Source organism: Solea senegalensis, linkage group LG12 (genome assembly GCF_019176455.1).
Source record: "Solea senegalensis isolate Sse05_10M linkage group LG12, IFAPA_SoseM_1, whole genome shotgun sequence".
NCBI lineage: Eukaryota > Metazoa > Chordata > Actinopteri > Pleuronectiformes > Soleidae > Solea > Solea senegalensis.
The window spans coordinates 24,083,925-24,111,131 of NC_058032.1; the positions used below are offsets into that span (position 1 = coordinate 24,083,925).

Genomic DNA, 27,207 nt, shown 5'->3' on the forward strand with positions numbered 1-27,207 from the left:
CCAAACATCCAATATCAGCCTCTTCGTTTGACCTTTGACTCCTATTAAATCAGTTCTTTTCTTTCCTTTCCACAAAAATAAAGCTTTAGTTGTGACTTAAATAGCCAAATACAACAAAATAGTCAACATTTCAGTCCCTGACTTTTCATCACTGAACATTAATTCCCATAATCTTGTCAAATTATCCAAGCGTGAGAGCAGGTGACGTCCAATTTCACAATTCACTTTATACAATAAACTGTTGACACGCACAATCAAAACAAGCGTATGCTGTATTTGACTCGCATCGGGAGAATAAATCAGAAACATTTTGAGATAAAAATAAAGATTAAGGAGTCAGTGTAAAATGAATTAATGTTCCAGCAGAACCATTTGTCATTTACTCAACAGAGCAGCGCTAGCTAATTGGAAAGATTCAAACTGTCCTTCAGGAAACGCGACACTGTAATTTGTTCCCATCCATTTAGCACACATACTGTGTTTCTTGCCTTTTAAAACAAAAACAAAGTCCTGACATTTTCATCACCACATCTGATCCCGGTGATCTAAATAAAGCAGTGCAGTGAAATAGAACATAATATACAGCTTTCAAACGCTCCGCTGCTCAGTAGCCTTGAAATCTGCCAAGTGTGTTCCTCGTTTTCCACGGGGTCACTCATCTGCATCACGTCAACTATTTGTGTACGAGCCCGAGGATACTGAGCAAGGCGAACTTGTCGGATCTGACAGGAGGAATAAAAAATAAAAAATAAAAAATTTAAAATCTCTATTTACTCCAAAAGGCCCGTGGGTTCCTGCAGCCGTCATATAAAGACAACTGACATGAGCCAGGAGTAAAAGAAACAAACAAGAACAAGAAATGATGGACTCTGTGATAAAGCCATCAAATGAAAGATTGAGCCAAAGATGACGCGCGTACGTCAGAGAACTGCAGTGTCACAGTTTGACCTTACTTAAATATTCACCTTATCCACAGCAGTGGCGATTCATTTTTACTTTGTTTTGAGTGAATTTGTAAGCAAACGTATAAATTAAGTTGTGTGTTTTAAGTGACAACATAATTATAATTGTACACTTTCATGTAAGTCTTAGCCATGCTAGCTGTGTAGCTCTGACTACATCCTGTCTGTCCACCATTTTGATTCTGACTGAAGTGTCTCATTAAATATTGTAGGATTAGCCGCATGTTTCTCAAACAATAAATGATTAAATAAATAACTTTGATGACAAAAGTAGGAAGTGTGTAAACTTTTTGCTAACACGTCATGTGTTAGTCATGTGTTAGCATAAAGCTTAGCTGTTTTATATTATATAGTTGTAGCATGGCTCAACTCTACTTTTTAATAGTACCTGCTCTTGCAAGGTTCCAAGCGATACCAAATTGGGTCAAGTAGAACCAGTTAGAGCAGGAACAATATAATGAAAAAGCATCACATGGTGGCTAGCTGCTTTTAGCCTAGAGGATAACTCAGGCTAAATTTGTCTAAAACTTTTGCAGTTAATGTAAGCTACACTGAGTTTATGTTACTCTGTCCATGACATGACACAGTTACCATGGTTATTACTTTTTTTTCCTGTTCACAGACGTTAGCAGCGACAATGAAAATCAACACAAACAACAGATATCATTTCAAAATATTTGTCCGAACCTTTGGGAGCCGACGGGCTCGGCTTATCCTCGCTTTAGTAACATCATCAATCTTGTTTATGTAAAAGATGGGAAAGTTTTGTTTCATCACTCACCACCAAAAAAAAAATAAAAAAATCTCAGTTTGCTTCCACTTTAATTTCACAGAGCTTGTATAAATAAGATATATAATTACAGTAGGACGGGACCACACTTACACACGACACACTCACATTATGTGGCTGTTTTTTAGGCAGCGCTGCTCCGAAAAACACCCAACGATCTGCAAACTGCCTGCCATTCAAGTGCCAGCGGGAGCCAAGTTACAAGCTCATTGTCCCCACAGACAAAGAAAAACAAAGCACGTTGCTGATTATTCCCTTTTTTTTTCCTCACACTGAGTTTGATGTGTAGGCTATATTCACTCCCTGCCACGCTCACCAATCTGCCAAATTCATGTAATCACAGCAATTTCCTTTGTCTTTGAGGCGACTAATACCCCAACTGGTCCAAATCATAGCCCTCAATGGACCAGCATGAGTCGACATGATTTTTTTTAAACATTCATGAATATTCTCTTGTTAGCAGTGTGATGGTGCACTTGTAAAAAAAACAACATACAATGTACATTGTGTTGACAATTAGTCGAGGACAGACTTGTTGAGGACGGTGAAAAATTCAGCCGTTCACGGTGTCATATTTATAGGTGCGACTTCTACACAATGACAAATTGTGTAGAAAAAAATCAATATTTCACCCCCCCTCGAATGACGACGCGGCAGCAATAATGAACAATGAGGATGCTGACCGTGATAACTCATGCAACAGCACTTCACTCAGCCTCTATTCACAAGCTGAGTAAAACATAATTGGCAATCATGGAACCCGGAGCTACAGGCCTGTAAGCACTAATTTACAATCACAGGATAGGACCATGCTGCTACTCCAGGAGTTCTCTTTGTGTGTGTGTGTGTGTGTGTGTGTGCGCCTCAAGTGTACGTACGCCTGAGCGCTCCTGAATTACAGAGTGCAGGAATGATTCAGATGCACGATCAGGTCCCGCTACCTTGTGAGGATGAAACAAATCTGATTAGCGCTGCAGCTCGTCAGGATTCAACAATGTTGGTCATTATTTAATAGTTTTGTGCATAAAAAGTTGTTATGTAACGTGAAAGTCAGCCTATGTACAAAGTAGGTTTGTTAGCGTGGACATTTTTAGTCTTGTCAGATCTTTGGCACAATGACAACAAGTTGTGCTACAACTGCACAGTAGAACAGCGTTTAAGCTAAATGCTAACACATCACAATAGCCTATAGTGTTTGTTTTGCTGCTGTTTAGCATGTTAGGATGCTAACAGTTGGTGTACATGATACCTATTTACAGTTAAAGCTCAGCGTTCTTCGGTCTTTACTCTTTTGTCATCAACGTTTGAGAAACAGCTAATCCTACAATATTTAATGAGACATTTCAGTCAGAATCAAAATGGTTGACAGACAGGATTATCAGTACCTGCTAGCATGGCTAGCATGGCTAAGACTTACACAAAGGCTGAATTGTACAATTATCTCAGTATGTTGTCACTTAAAAAAAACACAACTTATGCTAAGAAATTCACTCAAAACAAAGCAGTAAACTAAGTAAACTAATCCACCATTAGCCTACTGTAATGCAGTCTGACTATTGTTACTCTGACAAAGGACATTTTTAATAAACTTGTGTGAAATTCAGCAGAATCCTTGGAAAGCCAGGCACCAAAATCTCACCTGGATTCTCCAGAAATGAGTCTTCAGACTTTCTCCAGAATTCGTGTCTAAACACGGCTCATGAGAGGTTTTCATAATGACGCCTCTAGTGGCACTAAAACTGATTGACAGTGCGGCTGTTGCTGCTAATTACAGTTTCTATTCTTGATTACGCCGTGTGTTTATCCACGGACTGTGTGAGGTGGGAAATAGAGTTTTTATTGCAGCTAAAACGTGGAAACTTTTAATTAAATGACCTTTTAGTTTCACCAAATTATGTATGTTTGCTTGTTGTGCCATCACTTACAGTTAACTATGTTTGGAAAAATCCTTTTTTTTCTAACATTACGACTGAGGTTTGTCTTGTAGGCCAGTTTAAGTTTTATTTAGATAAGATAATGTTGTCACTTCATTTTGTGCACTTGTGGAAAATAATGATCCTGAGCTGGAGTTGGCAACAGTGAGAAAACTTGTGTTATTGCATAATGTGTTCACAAAAAGGACATTTACATATGCATTAGAACTCATAACAGCCACTTAGCTGGTGCTAAAACTGTTTTTGGCTGAACTGATTTCCTATCACATACAGTGGGACTTGCCTTCAAACTGTTGAATCGGTAAAAACTGCTCATTTGCCGCCGTTATTTTCAGTCAATAAAGTCCCCCAATTACCTGGAGTAAGAAGTCCAACTATACAAGACCTTGAAAGTTCATTGTCCTCCGATACGTTTGCGGATGATGTATCATATAAGGTCAGCCTGTGGGTTTTGTGATTAGTTTGGAGAGCGGCGCTTCAATATATGGATTTGTTTATCTCCTCGCCGCACGCTCCCCTCTCTGAATGACAACAGCGTCCGACACAAACTGAAGGAAGGCCACGATTTCAGCAAAGGGAAGAAGTGCACACAAAGCTCAAAGTCCCTGATGTAACAGTTACTGTTTTTGTAAGATTCAAGTGATTTTTATTTGCCATTTTTTGTACTGTAAGGAATTCCTCTCGAGTCAGCAGTGGTAGGAAACAGAATAAATAAGGCAGAGCATAATAAAAAATACAATTAAATACTAAGATGCATCTACAAAATACAATAAAACAAAGCACCGGTATGAGACTGTACTGATCGATATACAGTATTATACTTGGTTGATATATTGGAGTTGACAAGGTTTTTATACCCTGATGTTATTTTCCATCAGCATAACTGTGGCAGGGAAGGAGATAAATAAAGTTCCTCTACTTCCATCCTATTTCTTTATTTTCAAGGCTATAGGTTCATTTTAGTATACATATATGTCTCCGGGATCACGCCGTCACGGCTGGTTACCGCACACGCGGAGTTATCACCATGACAGCGTAAGCTGGCAACACAAGTGTCATCCGTCAGAAAACTACGACAAGCGACACATCGCAGGAAACATAATTCCTCAGGGGGACGATAAACACGCTGCGAGATCAACAAGCGGCCGTTAAATCACCGACCTGAAAGCGCCACGTGCTGGAAGCTAGACAGTTGTTTTTGGAAATCTGCTTTGTGAAAAAAAAAAATGTCTAGAACAACTTGCAGTATTTCATTTTCAAGTGCCTCGTGTGAGAAAACGACATGTGCTGTTTCCGTTGCAGCGTGTTGCTGGCTTGGCATGAAACATGAAAACACCAATTATCTGATTTTTCCTATATTCAAATATTGAAACGCCTCCTCACATTACAGTCAAACGTAAAATCTAATTCCGCACACAGCTGCTCGCCCGCTCACTAAACATCGACAACATCTGGTGTTTCAGCTGCGAGGTTCAAAAATGCATCGCAGTCAACAGCGGCACCAAGGTAGCATTAAACTGATGTTTTTATTAATAAACAGCTCATTAATTTCTCCAGTGGATCCATAAACATACTGACATTAATGAGCATAGATAATCTATAGGTGGAAATATTAAAGGATACAGATGTGTGGCGTCTGTAAAATTGTTCTGTCAATAAACCTGTGCAGCATTAGAACTTTTTTTTCTTCATGTTTTTAATGATGGAAAAATAGTTGCATCTCATTCCTACAGTGGGACTAACTCATGGTGAGACGGCAGATTGTAAGAAGCGGACGGAAAGGATATCGTTCGTCTTTGTTTGCCGAGTAAGCGTCTACTTCACAAACATAAATCTCACACTCTGATGTTTGGTTTGTTTGTGTTTTAGCAACAGGAAATGCATCCTCTGCAACTGCTTTTTATGAGAATCTGAAACTAGCGATTGAGACCATAAACTCCACAAGTGAGAATATATATAATTGCATTACAACAGACCTGTATTTGCCCCCTGGTGGCAGCCGTACTATGACTACCCTGTCTGCGCTGAGGAGATGCTTCGAAGTAATGGAAAACGACATGAGTGACGCCAAACTGAGTCGAGCAGAGCAGAGTAGAGCTAGAACTGTATAATGGAAAAGTGCCATAAGTTTTTGGTTGGAACTCCGCATGTAAATCAGAAATGCGGAGTTCTAACTACATAAATAAATCAATTTTTTGGCTTTAAATCACCATTGCGTGAACTCATTTGACATCATTTGAATATAATGGACATATGTTTACATTCAAAACCTACGCACTACAGCTTTAACTTTTTCTTTTGCCTCATTTTGTTCTATTTCTTTTTTTTTAATGGCGACCAGGTGCTAAAACTCCAAATCCCAGAAGACCTTGCTGCGCCCACTAGTGTGTGTGTGTGTGTGTGTGTGTGTGTGCTCTGCATGCAGTGGCGAGAAATGCAGAGTGTAGTGGAGGCGGAGGGAAGAGTCAGTCTCCTCACTGAGGAGCTGTTTCGGGCAGCAGGAGGAGCCGCCGACACCGAATGAAAAAAAACAACCCACAAACACAGAAAGAAAACCGACTCAAAGAGAGACGTGAACGCGGCACCAATGCACTGAATTCGGGCTTTGAATTGCACCAGGAGGAAAACGGCCGCACCGCGGTACATGTGCGGCGTTTAATGCCCGCGGAGAGGGAGCTGACTACGGACACAGCAACCAACCAACCGACACCTCTCCAAGAAAACCAACCAGCAAAGAGGTGAGACGTTTGAAACTGTAGCGAGTGGAAACAGTGCAACAGTCGGCTTTATTGAAGTTTCAACGGACAGTTCGGGTACATTGTAGCAACACGGCTACGTCTAACGCCTCTTTTGTGCGGCTTCTGTGTTTTGTCCTCCCTTTAAAAAAACCCACAAACCCCACACAAGTGTTGTCGCCGCTCTGCTGTGTGTTTTTAAAGCCCCCACGTACGTGTAGTGTACATTGTATCCCGCCTGGAATGGGTGAGGTTTTTGCCTGCTCATACAAAAGACTTGTGCTGCCTTCACAGTCAACTGGGGTGAAGTGGTGTCGCTGTGCGCTGATGGGGTCGATGCGTTTTTTTGTCGCCTCCAAACGCAACTAAAACCAGCTTTGTATTTGTATTTGCGTGCGTTTTATTATTAGTATCAATGAGGAAACCGCCTGTGTTGCAAGTAGAGGACCGAGGTGTGCAATTTTTGTTATTTGGCAGCCTTACAAAGTAACAAGCAAGACTGTGTATGTGTGAGTGTGTGTCTTCTGGTGTGTGTGTGTGTGTGTGTGTTTGGCTGGAGAGGCTGTGGCATATTTGCATTTGCTCCAGTATGGAGAAGCAGCAGGGCTGTACAATGTGGCCAAAAAGGGGTTATCCAATCAGCCCATATTAGCAATAATAATAGTAATAAATGTCAGATCATCACATATTCTGTTTTGAATTAGTTTGAGTTGAAGAAACCAGTGGTTAATATTCTCAACCTCTCGTTTGGACACATATTTTAACACACTCCATTGTGATGACACGTGTCAAACCTCAAAGTGTGTTTGTGCAACACATAAACATCGTACAAAGATGATGTTATATTGAGATATTTTGTGATAAATTTGCATGCAGTGGTGCACAAAAAGTGGACAAATATCACATTTGTAGAATCCTCTTCATCCTAATCCCTGCGTTTACCACCGCCGTCTAAAAACATGCAATCCTGCGCGGACCTCCCACTTTTTGTCAAAGCTTTTTTTAGGTGGGGTTACCTTCAACTTCCACACATGTAAGCAAACAACCCCCCCCCCGTTTAAGAGCAGGAAAAGTGGGTCCCTCTGTTTCCCTCTGAGTTCAGGACGGATGTGGACTGTTTGGGATTTAAAGCCACATAGGAAGCTGGGGGGGTGGTGGTGGTGGATAGACTAGAGAAACTGGACGAACCCCTGCCAAGAATTTAGTTGCAGGGCAGGCAGAGAGGCAGGGAGGCTGTGATGTTGGTTTGTGGAGGATAAAAGTGCTGAAAATCAACTCGCCCACCTTTTCTGTAGCAGCAGGGGAAAAAAAGTTAACCCTTCTCTGCTGCATCATATATCGTTAGATTCTGCTTCATTTGTGAATATGAATCCACAAGCTTTTGCTCTTAACCCCTCGTGTCTGTGTGTGTGTTTTCCAGGGGGAAGACTTGCCAGTGCCAGTGCCGGTGTGTTATTGGAGAAAAGTACTCGGCGCCGGCTGCCACTCTCGCGCTAATGCAATGGAAACGCACTCGGGTCGCCCCCGGTAGCATCTGAAATGCGCCAGCGGAAATATACCGGCAACTCCCATGGCTAATTGTGTCAAGTGGTGGTGGCGGCCAGAGTTTGCCGGTGGATGCACTGGAGCGCCGTGTGCCCTGCCATGCCCCGCGCCATGCTAAAGCAGCACGCTCATAATAACAAGGAGCACTCAGTTCAACCAGTGGGAAAGCTGTGGAAAAAGTTGGTGGAAAACCTATGGTTTGAGACTCAGTTCTGATTTCCTCCTATTTATTTTTTTTTTCAAACTTTTTTTGACCTAGATATTCTGCTGCCTTCACTTCACTTCCATCTGCAGCAGCTCTGCTTCTACTTTCCCTCTCATTCATTCTGGCTGCTTAACACCAACACCAAGGACTGTAAAGTGCACCCAGCTTTCTGAGAGGTGTATATATATATATATATATATATACATATATATATATATAAATATATATATTCATGCGGCAAAATGGATTTCCGAGTTTGCAGTGGCCCCTTGTTGTCGAGTTAAAAATGTGAGGGGGGGCGGGGGGCGAAAGGAAGGGACCCCTATGAAGTGGAGGACTAGGTGGAACAGCAGCACAAGATCAAAATGGCCCAAACCAGTTTGCTGCAGGGGAAGCGCTTTTACTGCCGGGAGTGGGTCTTTCACAAGATCCAGCACTGCCTCCAGGAGAAAACCAACAACCTGAGCGGCGTGACCAGCACTCCATGCAAGCAGCAGCAGATGCTGGCACCCAGCGGGGGTGCGTCCACTCCCGGTAGCCTCACAGCAGGATCCACAAAGTCAGGTACCTCCTGGGGGGTGTTGCTGGTGGGAGGGCCGGGGAGCGGGAAAACGGCTCTGTGCACGGAGCTGCTGTGGCCCACGTCGGCACAGGGAACCCACCGCGGCCTCAACCAGCAGAGCCTGGCGTTCCACTTCTGCCGTGCGGACGACTCGGACACGCTGTGCGTCAGCGGGTTCATCCGCGGCCTGGTGGCTCAGATCTGCCGCAGCGGCCTGGTGCCGGGCTATGAGGAGAAGGTGCGCGAGCCGGCCGTGCAGAGCACGCTGCAGCCCGGGGAGTGTGAGAGGAACCCGACGGAGGCGTTCAAGAGGTGAGGACAGACACACACACACAGACACACAAACAAACACACCTGTCCTCTTCCTCCTCACGACTGCCGGATAATTCCACTGATTAGGAAACTTTCACACCGAGGAAGACGTCGTCCTTGGAAGTAATTGCAGGCAGTTAGGTGATCGACAGGAAAATGATTAGACGGTAACAAGTTATCAGGCGACAAAGTGCGAGCATCTGCAGGTTGTGTCTGAGTCCGTATTACTTAAGTTTTTGCTTGAAGAGTCATCGTTTCTGCTCTGGATTCACAACAACCTGGCATTGTAGAGTCCTGAAAAGGAAGAAGTTTAAAGAGCTGTGTCATCGTCTGGACGAGGGCATAAAACATCAGATTGTTGCATGGATTGCTGCTTTTGTTGTGGTAAATAATGTCCCTCAGGTGCTCTTTAGTCTGTGGATCAAAAACGTCTAATTGTTACGATTCAGTAGCCATGAATCATTAAACGCTTTTTTTTAACTCTCATAGTTCTCTCAAGTTTTCCAACATTTACTGTACATTTACAAGATGGAGCCTAAACACATGAGATAATGTCATCTAAACATGAACTGCTGTGATGCAAGAACCTCTTCTTTGATTTCTGTTATTTGTTGCATTTTACAACAATTCAATTGCAGCCTTTGAAATGGGGTTTTATTCAAATTGTGATGTCAATTTCAAAATGACTACTTGTTCAGCTCAAGAAAACAATGACTCGGTTACCTGCATGCATTTCCTGATTCTTATTGGCCACAATTTGATTATCTATCCGCGCTCGTTCAGGCAGCATTTTTCACATCTTTTGCTGCTTTTCATTACTAATAAGTTCTGAAACCGAGCCAACGACGTCCTGCTAATGCTCATACTGCATGTGATTGTATTATAAATGCTTTTAAGGCGTTCGTGTGGACACGAGTGGCTATCTGATATGGAGCTATAAACCTTTCGTTTTGATGCAGATGAATTAGGTTTTTCATGTGATAATGTAGGAGAATAGATGTAACCTTAGCTTTGCATCATTTTAGACACATGTTTGGTTAAAATAAAATATTTTAAAAAGAAAAGATGCACAAAACAATGACGTATGCTTGTTGTAAAGAATTATATATGGATTTTGAGGATGTCGTGACTCAGCTATGGTAGCCCCTGCCAGGTATTATTGGAAATCCCTCATTTTTTGGTTTGGCTGCAAATGTAAAATAGCAAAGCCGGCCCCTCCCCCCTTCTCCACCTCCTGACCCTCATGCACCCCCCTCCTCCCTCTCTCATTTTTCTTTACTGCTGCTCACACTCGGCACATAGCTCCGCCTCAGCAGCCTCCACACTTATTTGATGTCATGGTTTTGTTGGTTTTCCCCCCCGGTGTGTGGCCATGCTGGGTGGGACTGTCCTCTCGGCTTCTGATTCATGAAAGGTCAGGTATTTTTGAGTCGCAGCCGAGCTCAGGTGCCCCCCAGTAAGGAGCCGTGACTTACCGGCTGACCTGAGCGGGGGCCGGCGCTGCTGCACAGAGATGATGTTGAAATTGGGAAGTGCAGCAGGGCTTGTGTACTTCCAGTGCTTTGCCTGGGCTTGTAACTCGATCAAGATGGACTGTTATTGTTGAGACAGGCTTTAAAAGGAGCAACACGTGAGCCTGTGTGTATGTGGTTTACATTGTGTGGCTTGTCTTCACTGTATAGGCCAGGCAGGGATGGAATGCAGCACTGCACACACACATACACTCACGTTTCTTGTCTGGCCATCTGGTGACGCTTATTGCACCATCTCGGCATCGCACACAGGGTGGAGGGAAGTGAAGTAGGTCAAACGTTCAGGAAGGTAAATCATTTTTTAAACGCTCACCAGAGTCAACAGCTCAACCCACGCTTCTTCTCTTTTTTTTTTTTCTAAACACACTTGTTCCCAAGGAAGTGAACGCCGCTCTTGTCATCTGCTCGTAATCATGCGGGTCATACCAACGACTCTGACTTCAGTTTGACCCGGCTCAGATAAAAGGCAGGTTATCACGGGGACATAAACAGAGAGCGGGCCCAGCAAGGTCGGACTTCTCACTTCAGCTCTGCTATGTCTGCTTGGACCCTGGTTTTTGAGCAGGGGTGAGCCGATATGATATCAGTATTGGTCCAATACTGGTCAAAAACAATGTTGAACCCATTACAATCCAGAAATCTTACACATCGCATGCTTTGGACGTTGTAAATAAAAGTCAGCAGCAGCATTTTGGCTGAGTCATGTTGGCGGCCACAAGTGTGTTGTTTTTAGTTTCATAGTTGATAGTAAAACGTCTAAAATGATCACATCACACTGACATTGGTTTCGACAGATGAGCTGATACAATACTCAATATTGGCATTGATCCTGGTTAAAATCCACTGTATTAGATAAACATGTCAAATACAATACAATCGAAATCCTAAACATGTTGCACGTGTCACTATGTACAGACTAACGGCAACAGCATTTTAGCTGAGTCATGTTGTGAGCTATTTCTTTTTAAATAGAGCAGACTCATTGTTGGAATGATGACCATAAATGTGTGTTGTTAACAGATTTATATCTCTAAATCGACTGTATTGGACTGAGATCAGTATTGGTAGAAACCTGAGGTTCTGTTATCAGTATTGGTAACCGATGAAATAAGTGATATTGTGACTAGGTCTTCTATTGCTAGCAAACAACTGTAAAGAAATAACAGCAACATCATTTTGGCTGAGTCATGTTGGGAGCCACTTATTATCTTCTTTGTGGAAGAAGAATATTTGTTGACACAGTTGGAGAATTGTGTCTTTGAATTTGCTTGAAATGACTCGGCACATATGTGTTTACATCTTAGTAATTAAAAAGGTCTAAATTGACCAGATTGGACTAATGGTATTGGCAGATACTCAAGGTTGTATTATCGGTACTGATATTGGACACAAAACTTAAAAATAACATGATTGGATATCAGAAGGCCAAAAATATGAAATAAACATCACTATGGCACGCTTCACTGTGTGTGCACAGACTGCAAAAATGTAAATAAGTCATGTAAGTTGAGTCATGTTGCTTATTTCTTCTTTGTTCTTAATGTTTTTAATGGTCTTAAATGACCATATTGGACTGATATCCGTATTGGTAGAGGTCTCATACTGGTAAGAATCACTGACCATATCAGATATTGGAAGGATAAAAATGTAAACGCCAATGAAATCCCAACTCCTTCTAGATATTGCATATTTATATGTGCAAAATATGTAAATAAAATCAGCAACAGCATTTTTGCTGAGTCCTGTTGTGAGCTGCTTATTTCTTCTTAGTTCTTCATAGTTTAAAAAGGTCTAAAATTACCTTATTAGACTGATATTGGTATCGATAGATACTCGACGTTGTGTTACTGGTACTGGTATTGGATGTGAAAGTGTGAAATCGTGCATTGGGATGAGCTGATACAGTACTTTATATTGGTATCGGTCTGATATTGGTCAAAATCACTGACCAGATCAGATATTGGAAGGATGAAAATTAGAATGCAAAATTTAGACGCATAAAAAGATAGGTATCGTGCCATCCCTACTTAAGAAGCAAATAATTATTTGAGCGCTCGAATCCCCCGCGGCCGCTAAATTTTCAGACAACAAAGCTGCCGTGCTCACCATCATCACCACCGCATTCTGTTTTTGTTTGCCAGGCACAAAAGCACTTGTGCAAAAACGCCCTTATCGCCATCTCATGTGTAAACGCTGCATCCCAGGCTCTGTTGTACACAAATAATCTTAACGGCTCCCTCGCTGTTTCTAGATGCTATCTGCTCTCAGGAAGCCCCGAGATTGTCTGCTGCATCTGGCAGCAAAGAAAATAAAAGTAAGAGAGAGTGTGGTGCCATTTTTTTTAAAGCTTCATTATTATTCAGGCAATGTGGATTTCCATCAGGGATTCACAGGGTGGTGAATATTTGATGTTGATGCAACAGGTTGAGCTCTGTGCACTGTGCACTGTGCTCAGTAATACTTAAACAAGTTTTCATTTACTCTGAAGTCTTGTTTAACATAGATTTTCTTTTTCCAAACCTGCTGCTTCCTGCTGTAATTGGAAAAAGGGTTAGCTGGTGACTGAATGCCTGAGGAGGCCCCTGTCAAATTCTTTAACCCTAGTCAAAAACAAACAGCTCTGTTTGTTGATGGGGAATCACCAGTCGTGTGTTAATGCAGCCAAACCAGGTCAGACACGGGTTTTTACGTCCAATCTGTGCATCTGTTACATCATAAAGTCCAGTTTTTGGGGATTTTCTGAGTATAAATCCACTTGCACTCACTCGGTGCACACATTTTATTGTTTTGTTTTGTCGTGTATGACCTCAGTTCTGTGTTATATCCCTCTGTATATCCATCTAAAGAAGTAATGAAGCATAAAAAGTAAAAGTAGATGATGTAATCAACTGTAAACATTTGGAATCTGGGATTAGAAGGTGTGAATTACTTAATACAGCAACAAAATGGCAGCAGTGCCTTGTATTTTAGAGCTCGTAACACATGAGGAAAATCAGAATTTTTCTTAAAAAATCAAAAATTGGAGATGTCGAATAATAAAGAAGGTTGATTTATTGATATTGGCATCAGTATTGATTAAATCTTGACATTGCCCATCCCAAATTTGGATACATCATCATATAAATGTTGCTTCCTATACTCATTTTTCATTTAGTACGTTTTCTTGCACAGTTAAGTCAAACTGTTGATATAACACATCATAGCAGTCTAGGTGCCGATATGTGTCCCCAGACAGTTTCTGCTTGACCTATTACATCACAGACCGAAAACAACTTACACTGGCAGCGAATTGGTACCATGTCGAGTGCCATTCCAGGTCCAGGTCTTTCTGCCAGAAGTCTGGGACTAAACTTCGCCAATTTTCTTGCTGTCATCATCGTCTTTTTCCTTTTCTTCTTGTTGTTCTGTTCAGTCCTGGTCAAAGCCGGGGGGAACATGCACAGAGCTCTTTAGGAAAGTTTGAGTCCAGTTGAACGTATGCATGTAAATTGACTTCCCGACCACATTGTCTGGAAATGTTAATCTGACTCTTGAGAAGTTGGATGTCGTACAGGTTTCAGTCGCATTAAGACACGGAAATGGAAAATGGAACCTACCCTATATGATCTGTTTTCTTTTTTCTGTTTTCCGTTAACGCTGCTTTGTTTCAAGAAATGTCTTCATCCACACGAACCCCTCCACCACAACGACTTTAACCTTCTTATGACTGTCATGATATTCAAGCTATTTTGATTTTATGGCTGTAGAATTGTCCAAAAATGCTCAACGTTATGGTCATGAAAAGTAAGCGTGCCAAATCCTGTCGGATGGCAACAGAAGGGTTAAATGCTGTAGTACATATGCCAGGACTGTATGTGGTGCTGTAGCTAGTGCTGTGGAAATAAAATGCAAGTTATCATAGTGAGTGATAGGCCAGACTCTTCAAACACAAGAATAAGAAGACTTTGATGCTGAATGTGGCAACAGAGAATGGAAGAGTGAGAGAAGCAGTGGGAGTTAAAGGAGAAATCCAGAGTCGGAGACGTTCTAGGTCTATTTTCAGATAAAAGCGAGTTCATATTTTGTGTTGGTGTCACAATCGCGTCGATCGGATGTTCGGCAATTTCGACTGACAGCGCTACAATGGCAGTGCACGGGGTGTTAGCATTGCATCAAGACACATTCAAGTTACTTTTTAAAACCACTGTGAGGCTCAAAACAACATCTCACTTCTGTGGTCGTGTTCCTACAGACGAACCAAAAGTGTCCATAAGGTTGCGAGTGTACAGACAGAATCTATCGAAGCCAGTACTTTACCCTAAGTTGTCTTGCTGCGACGCCATCTTCAAAGTCCGTAACAGTCGGAATGTTTCGGCGCAATGCTATGTCCCGTGCACAGACCTAGAATGTCTGTAATCTGGGTTTTTCCATTAGCTGTCATCGTTTTCCAAAAGTACTGTATTCATTGAAAAGTTAGCATGATGGGATTTTTTCCACTCTGTGACCTGTTTTCCAAAACTAGCATTTCATTAGCTATGCTTGATTCTCCTGAACTTGTTCCCTCTACTGCCCCTTACGTGTTCATGTGTACTTTAAAACTCCAGTTTTAGTCAGACTAACGCAGCAATTGATTTTACTTTCTAACCTCATGTAAATGTCCTGACTGAGCTTTACTCGACCACATTTGTTTTTCATACTACCGAGAGTAATGTCCTGCATTAGCAGGAGATTCCGCCTGCCAGCAAAGGTCACGAGCCACAGTTATCCAGATAAAAGCCAGTTTCATCTTTCAAGTCTATAACTTTTCCCTCTGCTCCGCGTCTGTGTCAGTGTGAGGCTGATGCTCAAACAATAGACGTGGCACGCTGACTTTTGACTGCCGTCGGGGTCAAACCCATTGCCATCGCCTGCTATCTCGACTGCTTTGATACTTTGGATTCAGTAGCATCATCATGAAGGACTTTTTATTTTTCCAGTCAAAGCACATTCCTGCGTCTCATTAGTCTTATCACAGGCCACTGGCTGTGTTGTGACTGGATCTTGGATGGATCTGTGAGCGTTGAAGCACCAGTTTTTTCTGCCTGATGTTGAGCATGCTTGATTTGTTTCCCTCCCTATTAAAACAAAAGTGATGGAAACAAAAGCAAACCTTTTAGTGTAGGTGTGACTCTGCATGGATCTGCTGTTTCACTGGCGAGCAGCAGCAGCAGCTGAACCAGTTTCTTGTTGCTCTGTAAAGGTCATGGACTTCAGAGATGATGAATGACTGATTTTTAAAATTGTGAACTCTCACCGAAAAAGCTGATATTTGATACTGGCATTTTCCTGCTTGACGGCTGATTTTCTGGCAGCGGCATCAAACGCCGCTTTTGTCAAAGTGAACCTGCGTCCGTTCCAAACAGCTGTTGATCATTCAGGCGCACTGTCAAAGCAGAAGTGGGATTAGTGCTCGTCTTGTACCCTCCAGGAACATAACATGATTGTTGTCAGTGAATTACAGTTATTGGCTCTTGCAGTATAGGAATATAGTGTATCTAAATATGATCGTGTGATCCGATGTTGATCTCAGCGATAGAAACCCTCTAATAACAGGATATTAGTGGAAAAGCCGTAATTATGTTAATGTGCCCGTTGATTTTCCTTTATCTGAATTAAGTTGGAGCACATTTCAATTAGATTTTTTTTTATTGGTTTATGGAGGAGCATCTTTTGTAAAAGGTTATAAGGTTTTGACTGTTGCACGTACAGTGTTTAAGGTCCCCCTCCCCGTGTTTTTCATGTGGTGCACGGCCATGGAAAACCTGCTGCAGATTAGGGCCACATTTTACAAACAGAGTAAAAAGGAGTCTCAGTGTGTGCGTGTGTGCGTGCGTGCGTGCGCGTGCGTGTGTGTGTGTGACGCATCAACTCCAGTCGAGCAGATGAGGAGGAGCGGCGGCAGCACTGGTGTGGCTACAACGATGACTCAGCAATCTGAGGTCAGCCTCTGTCTCCACACATCACCACTGGCGGACGGTGTGTGTGTGTGAGCGTTTTTGTGTGTGTGTATGTGGATGCGCCTACATGCTTGTGTGGGCACATATAATTCATTCATATTGTTGCAGTCCCACTCAGTAAACTAACTCATGAATTGTACAAGTTTTATAGTGGCTCAAAGCTAAAAGGAGTGCAGGAAAGTTTGTATTCATTCAAATAGAAGGACTTAGTTTTAATAATACAATATAAAACATAAAAGAAAGACCAATTTGCTGCCATATTACACATTTTTGTCCATTGAAACTTGATAAATGTGAATAAAAGTGCCCTTAGTTAATGACAAAATGTAGTTTTTGATGACCTGTTTCATGTTTTTCATATGCAGGCACAAAATGCAAATCATTTGTTGTTATGTAACTCAGAATTTTGGCATCATATCGATCATTGGCTGCACTGATTTCCAAAAGATTGGCGGCAGCAGCAGCCGCAAGAAAATGATTATATTGATTGACTTCTACATTTTATATTTGTATAATCAGAAGTGAAACGTTCATATTGTTTGTGTGTGGTCATAGAGCAGTGAAGCCAGTGTTGAAGTGTCTGTATCCTGTATTCTCTTGAATGTTCAATCAGGAGGCAAATCCACTGGTTGCATAAAACAGTTAGTCTGTGGGAAATTTACACAGATTGATGTCCATATATTACATTTTAGTCCCATTTAGAGTTGAGTAGATGGTAAAACAGTTAAATGTGGTGGGATATAGACGCTGGGATGGAGCACTACAGGGTTCCCACAGGTCCTTGAAGGCTTGTTACGTCACCACCTACTGTTTCATGCCCTGCATTGCTTAATGTACATAGACCAGGTCTACGCAGGGCAAATGTGGAGTCGTAATCACCGGAGGTGTTGTGGACACTGTCCACTGTCGCTCTCTGTGCAGTTGACGTGAGATTCCGTGCAGAACAACGAGCGAGTAAAGTTAAGCAAAGAGAGAGCAAATACTGATTTGTCCAAGATCCCAAGGACAATCACTTGTCCAGATGCAGAGAGTGCTGTAAATCAATAAAAGTGGACATCATGGAGGCTCTTACAAGTCCCATCTTTAAGCTGTGTCAGCACATTCTAGTCCTTGAATTTGAGACGAATTGGTCATGGAAAATCCTTGAAAACTCCTTGAATTTGATGCCAGCAAAGGTGTGGAGTTGACGGTAAAGCAGGACATGTGGTGGGACAAGGAAACTTGTGATTGACAGCTAGTGCTGTCTGTTATTGCAGTGGCCGAAGTCCTATCTCAGAACCAGCCAAATATAGTTTCTCCTGGTTAAAACACCTCACGTTAACATCGTTAAAGCCACAGATGTCTTATTCCTAATCAAATAAGCAGCAATCAGAAAAATGCAGCTAATCTGCTTCACAGAAGAATGTGTGGCAGCCAAAAGTTAGCCCCACTCCACAGAATCCATCACACTTTGACAAAAGTAGTGCATAATTGTGATTGTTGGAAGTCAATAATATGTGGCCATTGCTGTTTTCCAACTGGGTCAGCCAATATGAAACAAATATAAAAAATCACTTGTGTGTAAAATTAGCTAAACTCTTGGACTAATTGTGAGCTGATTTCCAGTGGCTGTAATCAGATCTCAGTGTTGTTTTCTGATGATTACTCGCCGCCTCAGCAGCAGAGCGGGTAAAGCTGTTTATGTATTTACAAATCCTGCCTCTGTTGGCTTCGGGACGCCCCGTGAGGTTTATTCCGTGTGTTTATGCGCGTTGAAAACCCGGCGACGAGGAGGAGCAGTGTGTATTTATGTGTTCACTCGTGCACGGACAGACGGGTGTGTGTTCACGTATGCAGCGTGGGGTGGGGTGGGGGAGTGCGAGGAGCAGATTTTTGGAGGCGATCCTTGGCAGGAGAAGTGGAGGAGGAGGGGAGGCTGTTGAAGAGGATGAAATATCAGATTCCTTTGACAGCAGTAGATCGCTCTCCAGGAATGCACACACACCTCATCTGTGTCGGGAGAAGCTTTGGGGATTTGGAAATAGTTATTTGAGGCGTTTGTGCCCAACGGGAAAAATTGTGTGTTTTTACGCTTTTGCAAATCGTCAACGACAAGCACAATGTTGATGGATCGATGGTTGTTTAAATCACCAGAATTTTGTAGAAAAGTATTGGAATGACTTTTTCCATTTGACAAGAGATGGTTTTTTTTAAAAAAAGCCTTAGTATGCAGTTTTTTTAAATGCTATTCTTGTCCATGTCTGTTTCACTCATTGTGAAAATACTACACTGTTCTTTCCTTTTTCCTTTTTTTCCTGTTGTATAGATTTAATATAATATAAGTTTAGTCGCATGTCTGTGTGCTACATGTTGTTTCTTTTATACGGCATACTGCAGACTCACTTTTCCCCATTTTTTTTTTTTTCTGTTATAATGTATTACCCTTTACCTCATTATGTTTATTTGCAAACTATAACCTAAAGTAACTAAATTGAGGTGAAAAAATTGACAGCATATACAAATGTCTTCATTTATCTCCAAACCATATTACAAAGATTTGTGTCAATTACGCAAAAGGTGACTGATGGAGGGTAGGTTAAGGGTTCGGTATAACTCCCGATGAGCATGGCCTAGCTGGACAGGGTTGGTATCGGTGCTGTGGCTGTGTGACGTAAGTGGGCGGTGTTACTCCAGTTTAAGTGAAAACCCGCGACTAAAATCGGAATAACGAGTCACAGCGCCATGTCCAGGAGCGGAGTCCTACCCGCTTGACTGGTGACCCTTGTTCCAAGACATGACCAAGTGTTGGGGGAGGGGGGTTGAGTTGATCCGACAGAAAGTGAATAGGAGCAACATTCAGAGCATTTGGAGTTAAAATTGTCAAAAGATGCTAAATTTCCATCTAAAAACCTACAGTTTGTTGTGAACGGGTCTCAAACTTGCAGCCCTATTTGTTTACTAATAGAATAATTTCTCATCGCAAATACAAATGTGTTATCGTGAAGTAAATGTTGTTCCATGTCGGTTTATTTTGAAATTCAGTGAAATATCTTTATCATTGCGATATCATGATAGAAGTTTGCGAGGGCGGAGGACTAGTTAGATTACAGATGGACAATGATTCTGTGTGCACTCCTCACCCTCATTTTTTAAAAAAAAAACACTGTGATCACTGTGTGTGACCAGTCCCATGACAGCGATTAAAAGCAATAAAAACATCACAAGACTTAATCTCAAAGATCACCAGATATCAATTTAAGTTTGACATTTTGGGGGAGATTATAAACGGCCATTTATCAGAAGAAATACCTTTATTGTTTGCGCGTGTAAATCCTCCAATGTTGGTCTCCCACGTGCTCTCTCACATCCCTGCTGACTGGGTCTCTGGAACATTGTCAGACGGCTGGAGGCGTTCGTCTGCCTGGGATCCAGCTCCAGGATTGATTGTGCAAATCCATTAAGCCGGAGATCAAATTCTTGCATTGTCCAGCGTGTTTAAAGAACGGCAGGAACAAGCACTTCTGAAATGCTTACGGCATCATTCAAACGTGATCTGTTTTTTTGTCGTGTTGCTCTGCTTTGGGGTGCTCGCAGTAAACATCACCAACACCATCTGAGGTGGAACGTGTTGATATCCCCTGACCAGTGCCAGTAAAACTGTTTGAAATGTGATTTCTATTGAAGAAATGGGTCAATCAGTCAGCAATATACACAATAATATGCTGGAGTTGCCAGAAACTCAGTTTTCCTTCACACAAACCTCCACACAAGAAGTTTAAAAACAGGCTTGAGGGGTAAAAATTTTGCAAAATTAGCAAAGTCTGAGCTAAAAGTATTCTCAAGACAAGCCGTCTCTTGTGTAAGGATGGCCTGATAGCACTTTTTGTGTCTGATATGATAATGTACCAATACTTGTATCAGCCTGAATCCGTTTTTTTTTTTAAAATCAAATTAGCATGTAATTCAACGTCTGTGCTAATGGATTTAGTACAGAGCACTCTCCTCACCTGGTGGCAGATTTTCCTCTTCACACCAAACGATTAATGACACGTTAACAGTTTATGGACGGTGTCTGTTCTTACTTTATTCTGATAATCCCTAGTTTTGAGCATTGAATTTAGACATATTTTAGTCTTTTTGGTTGTCCATGAAATGAAAAAGGTAAAAAATTAGTAACTATTTTCAATTAGACGACATTAATTGTGAAGCTAGTGCCTGAATCATTTACGCAGTTTTTCTGTTTGTTACTAACTAATTTAAAAATTGCTTAATTGGTCTGAATGTTTCTTTATAGTTAAAACAACAGATTTTTCAGCGTCTTAAATATCAATATTTTCTGGTTTCTTTGCTCCATGAAACAAAGAAAACATTAAAACGGAAAAATTCAAATTCATCATTTCCAGGTTTGATATTTTATGAACCAAACGATGACTTGAGAAAACAATCAACATGATGAATAAGTTGCAACCCCTCATATAAGCCATATGATCCTAGGGTATCTTATTACTGCTGATATGAAGCTGAAACAATGTTGTCTTCAAATGAAAACACATCGCATAGCCTTAAATTTAGATACATGGCTTACGTAAATTGCCCCCAACAAGACGAGAAAATCTTATTCGATTGGGCAGCAAACATCAATTCCCTCCATCAAATGACATTAAAATCTCATTTAAACTCATTTTAACTGTGCATTTGAGGGCGCAGCGTCTGTGCGGGGCGTTCGGGCTGGTTACCGCAGACGGATTTAAAGTCCAATCGCATAAAAACGAGAGCGATGTGGAGACAGACTGAGAGGGGAAACACGAGCCATATGGTGCATTTAAGGGGAGGAAATACAGCTCAAGTGTTTGCACTCAGTGCCCGCCACTCCTGTTGTTCTGATCAGTGTGATTACTCTGAACGAGATGATTGCAGAACAGTTCTGCATAATGTAAGAATCACACAAGTAAGTGCGAGCAGGGAGACGGGGGACGGTGGTTATCTCCATCCCGTTTGGATGAGCTCGTGCCTGAGTCAGCTGCTGCTGCTGCTGCTGTTGTTTGGTCCTGTGGCACTATAAGCTTTCCTGTCTCTTCCAAAAGACGCTGAGCAGGCGTCCTCTAAATGGACTCGGTGCTAAATGAAGAGGACGGGGGTTGATGTAATGAAAAGAGGCTCTGGTTTTCGCCTGGTAATGGCGGAAAGCTTTGTCGGTATCACTCTTTGCAGTGATTTGTCTGAAAGTCGGTGTGTCCAAAGTCCACTGCTTCAGTTTTATATTGTATTATTTATGGACAGGGACGGACTCGGACAGAAAATCGTCCCCTGGACACTTGTCATCCCCCTTAGCTCAGCTGGTAAAGAGTTGTGCTTTGAGTCCCAGCTTCACAAATCCAGCTGTGACAGACAGATTCATGCATTCACCACCTCCTATTGTTATTTTTATTATGAAATCTGAGGTTTTTTCATTTGTTCTCTCCTGCGTGGCTTAGATTTGGTTACATTGGCATTTAAGAGTGATAATCAGGAATGAAACAGTAGAGATAGTAGAACATGACAATTCACAATTGATACAAAAATCCCTTTTGATCACCACATAACAGATATCCAGGAAAACCTTAAGGACATGTTGATCTTGCTCCAGAAATATACCGTTTTTTTATTTTTTTGTGATTTTCAGAGATAAACGTGTTCTTCCATCATCAGACATTGGATCTGAGACACACGTCTCATTCCCACAACAGGAGAGGAAGCTGGGATTGAAAAAGGATAAATACAATTAACAAAAAGTCGACAACAAAGTCACTTCCTTCAAAGGAAATAAAAGCACTCCTCAGCTCTTTACTGTCTTTCTGTTAAGTTTTAGGGTGAAAGATCCCCAAGGGGACAATAAACAAACTCGCCAGCTAACTATAATTGTGACAAGGAAAATAAATTGGTTATAAAACTGTGCATTTGTATGTAACTTTTACTGTTAAAAGAAATAAAAAGGTTTGAAGGAGAATCCTCACATTATCAAATCTGGGCTTCCCATAACCCTGCTTTAACCATCCGGATAATGGATGGGTTTGTTTTGATTTAATGGCTGTAGAATTGTCAATAAATGTGTAATGAGTGAGTTCTTCTGCTTCCTTTTTCCAAGATAACATTCACTTTCCATATCTGGCAGTTATTCAACCGTAAAGAAATCTCGTTGCTGAGAAGCTGACGTCACTGAACGTCTCGTCTGTGATTGTGACAGTTGTTCCCTGAGGGGCTACCGTAATGACAAGTATATGGGCACATATCCATCCACTCATCTTCTACCGCTTTATCCTCCACATGAGGCAGGGTCTCTGTCCGCTCTGTAGATGGTGAGTGCATTAGATGCATTTCACCTCCCCCCCCACAAGCCACCATCCTTCTCTCGTCTTAAAATGCGATTTTTGTCATACTTTGTCATATGTCGAGGGCTTAAAGCAGGAAACAAAATAGCTGGTGTAAACATCCAAGAGCGACCGACGTGTGTGGCCGAATGACTTTTAATTTAGTGGCTCAGGTATGCTGCAAACTAAATCAGCTTATCCCGGAGCTTACTTTCTCTCCGCGCTCTACGTCCCGTGAAGTTCTCTTTGTCTGCAGCCCTTGTCTCTTTGACTCTTTGACAGCTCAGAAGTAGCTGAAGAATGGCTCTTTGTTTTGCCCGCTTGCTGTCACTGTGGATTTGATTGTCTCAGTAGGCAGCGTGGCCTCAGACACAACCATTCACACACACACACACACACACACACACACACAGTCACCCCTGTGGATGGACATTCCTTTTGGCAAGGCTCCCAGATGGCACTGCAGGTTCTCTGTGGGCCGTGGCCATCGGAGGCAAGTGATTGACTGTGTTTGTGAAAGGCCGAGCAGCATCGCGGCGGTGTGCGGAGGTTTGACGCTGCTTTTGATTTCCTGCCGTGAGTTCAAACTAAACAACAAAAAAAGACTACACTGCTTCGTGTCCACCAGAGGCCAAGAGGGACTTTGGAGGAAATTAACTGTTGACTTCACTGGCAACTTGCTGCTTTTCCTCATTAGAACAAATATCTTAAGGGTTTTTTTGTGGTGTTTGTTGAAGAAATAAAATCATTTGCAGAAGTTGCCCCTCGGGGCAGAATCTCCACAGTTTTACTCCACTTTTTTACAAGGAAATTAGTTAGTTAAGAGAAAGACAACAGTTGACAGTTTTATTTAAGACATGTAATGTAAACGGAATCATACCTTTTTTACGTGCAATATGTTTAGCTTAGCATCATTAGCACCGGTGTGGCTCTCATTCGTTGTGGTATCGGGACATCCCTAATGTGCTCCCCATAAAGTGTCTGGGTGATGGTGCGCTGCACTTTGGAGTTCGCAATTTTTTTTACGTTATTTAACATTGAAATAATCTGGAATTTGGACATTTGTGCATCTAAGAATCGGATGTTTCCCCCCCAACCCCTAATTTGAATCCCTTTATCCCACTATTTGATGACCTGAACCCAAATAAAACCAAATTCAACTGCGGAGTAATCAAATTTTAGTGGTGTGCGGTGTAGACATGTAACAGATTATAACGTCCCACTGGGATTACTGCAGCAGTGGATTTAATGGATTTGCACGAGTCGAGGAACGTGAATGGATTATGCTACTTGCAGCAATTTAAGTCAGATTATTGGTGTCCATACATATAGTCAGTCCCTTTTTTTTTTTTGACAATCCGATTATTGTGATCAGGAAATTCTTACTCAGATAATTGTTATTAAGTTTTGGTGAGGGTTTTTACTTTGTAAGGCATCAAATAGAAAATGGTGTCAGTTACACTGGGAGTTTAGTCAAATACTTGCACTCATCAGGCTTATTTAATAGTGAAGAAGCCTCGCCTGGAAACACAAAGACCTTCACCCTGGGCCACTTCTGCTCCTGTGTGCATGAGGATAATGAACTTGGGTTAAATTGTAAGCCCTGAGTGGTAGATGCTTAAAAAGCGAAGCGAGCTGTTGAGCCACAGGGTTAGTGACAGGCTGTCGAGCATCCAGAGCAAGTCTCATTAAAACAGTATTTTTAGTGTTTTATGACAAAAGCTTACAAGCGACGTCGGCTCCATTAAAGGAGAGTGGTAGTTAAAGAGACCGTCATCCAGAAGGTGACCGCTTTTATCTGTGTGACGGCTGCCCATGAAAATCCTCACTTGGCCCAAAGCCGTCTCCTCTCCCTGAGTCAAAGTTTTTCATGTCAACTATTTGATTTGCTCAAACCTCCCTTTAAATGTTTAATTAACCAAAAACCCATGATCCTCAGATCCCTTATCACAGCCGGTTGAGCTGAAAGAAGTCATTTCTATGAATCTCGGGAAATGATAATGTTCCGTTCGGCACGAGTCCTGCCAACACAGATATAAAGTGTATGTTTTTGGCTTCAGAGGCTGTTGATTTGGTGGAGTTACACACAAACGCCGGAGCAGATTCCACGTCTGGCTTTAGAGTTTTCAGTTGACACGAGGTGAAAGTAGCATTTAAACTGTGGCTGTGGGATGTTCATATTCAGAGACATCAATATTCATGTCACGCAGCGATTTGTCAAGGTTTGACTCTCCGCTCTCTCTAATGTGTGTTTGGTTGTCAGGGATAATTGCTAAAAAAAACATTGTAGAATCATCCAAGTGCTGAGCGTTTTGCTCACATGCAAACTTTTCTGTGGAACCACAGTCGTTTCAAGGGACTTTGGGGGCCCCTGGGGACCCAACTTTTAAACCAGACCAGCCACCCCACCCACCCCTGTTGTTAGCATTGAACAGATAACCAGCCAATTTTATGTTGCTACAAATTTAAAAGGTACCACCGGGCCAATTTTGACATTACTTTAATAGTTGCAGCAGCGGATTTTTAATTAATCAGCAGATTATTGCATATTAGGCCCGCAATTAACGATTATTTTCATCATCAGATAATCTGTGGATTATGTTCTTGAGCAATCGAGGACTTGTTTGGTACCTGCAAATAATAATGTTCTCAAATGTCTTGTTTTGATTCAGTTTTAATGATTTCTTTCTCATATGGAGCAAAGAAACCTGAAAATAGCCACATTTAAGAAGCCGAAAAATCCAGAAAACTTCTTTAAAAAAAACACCCAAACCTATTAATCGATTATCAAAATAGTCGAAAATTACCTAAGAAATCAATTGAGTATTTTTTTTCCAGCTACATGTTAATCTGTATTATTTTGATGACCTGTTGATGTATTTAATAAGTAATTTGTGCATTATTGTTAATGGTAATGTGTACCAATTCTTGCCATAAAATATCCAAAATGGGGAAAGTTATGTTATATTTAGTTGAAATGTACTCAGTGTGTCACAGTCGAAATGTGTATTTCTGCTCCGTGTAATGGACCGTTTCATTTTAGTCGCCTTTTAAGGATGCCACTTCATTCACTTTATCATCTCTGCGATATAACTCATTAAGCGTAAACGCACATGGAAGCCAAAACATGACAACACGACAACAATTCCCATGATCCCACGCTGAATCCTGATGTCATTAAACTATGTTTTACACAACATGTAAAATACAAAATGCATATGTATGAGAGAGACCTTAATGTGTTGATATTTAAGTTAAGCAATGTTACATTTATTATCATTATTATTATTATCATTATTATTATTATCATTGTTGTTATTATTATTACACTTACAGTATCATATATCAACCATCGACTGCCCTGATTACTAAAAATCGGCTTTGGTCAACCAGTGAAACATAAAAATGAAATGCCTTATAGAACTACTATTTGTTTGTAATTTATTCCGTGTTACACAATTCCACCCACCACTGTCTTTTTATGTAGATTTTGATGCTTTTTGACCCGAAAGCTAATGGAATGGGGCCTGATTGTGGGTTTCCAGCCCTGCTGTCATTGCAGTCTTCTGCCTGTAGCTCATCATTTTTTTTGACTTTGCTGTGGACTAACTGCTCCGCTTTTCTCAAAGGGGGGGCCCCTTCCTCTGTGCTCGGGGCCCCAGGTAATTGCCCGCCTCACCGCGGTGCCCCTGCTCCTGCAGTGGACCTGGTAATGGCTGCGTTTTAGATGGGATGGAGAGGCGCTTTGACTCCTACGCTCCGTTGAGACTGATGAAGTGAGATTGGTGCGGCGGAGAGAGTCACTCTCGCTTTCACTCTGTGACTGTGTGTTGTCGTCGTTGTTGTGGCACTGTTGCATCATCCCAGACAAACGGGTGGGAACAGTTGCATCCTGGAGTAAAACCAAGTGTGCCAAGCAGAGGAGGAGGAGAAAGAACAATGGAGCCATTGTTATCGTCATCATGACTCTATATATGGAAAAACAAAACTGGAGATTTTACTTCATTAGCATTGTAATGTCAGAGCTGTGGGGGCGGAGAATGATCTGTTTTTGCTTTAATGTAACACCAATACTGGCTCAGGAAAAGCTCTAAATAATATTTAAGTAATACTCCATTCCCATGTCTAATGCATTCATCTTCTGGCCCATGGCATGAATCGTGGAACCTTTTTAAAATCTTTTTTGGAATCTTTGCCCAATTTGGGTCAAAGCCAGGCGTCACTACTTCATGTGTCCTCTTGGTGGTGCTGCTCAAATAACTAAGGGAAACTCTTACCGGGCTGAAGAAGAGGGAGTTCAATGCATAGACTTTATGCACTCTGTTCTCT

The 27,207-nt window shown here is 41.7% G+C and overlaps 1 protein-coding gene across 1 annotated transcript in view; it reads left to right on the forward strand.

The window, feature by feature from the left end:
• The first annotated feature begins 6,122 nt into the window (after positions 1 to 6,122).
• LOC122778515 (ankyrin repeat domain-containing protein 50-like) overlaps positions 6,123 to 27,207 on the forward strand; it is a 44,979-nt gene continuing 23,894 nt past the window's right edge. Inside the window, exons 1-2 of the mRNA XM_044040486.1 lie at positions 6,123 to 6,424; positions 7,842 to 9,045. Coding sequence (XP_043896421.1) covers positions 8,537 to 9,045 — 509 coding nt within the window. The 5' untranslated portion in view covers positions 6,123 to 6,424; positions 7,842 to 8,536. The remainder of the gene's footprint in view (positions 6,425 to 7,841; positions 9,046 to 27,207) is intronic.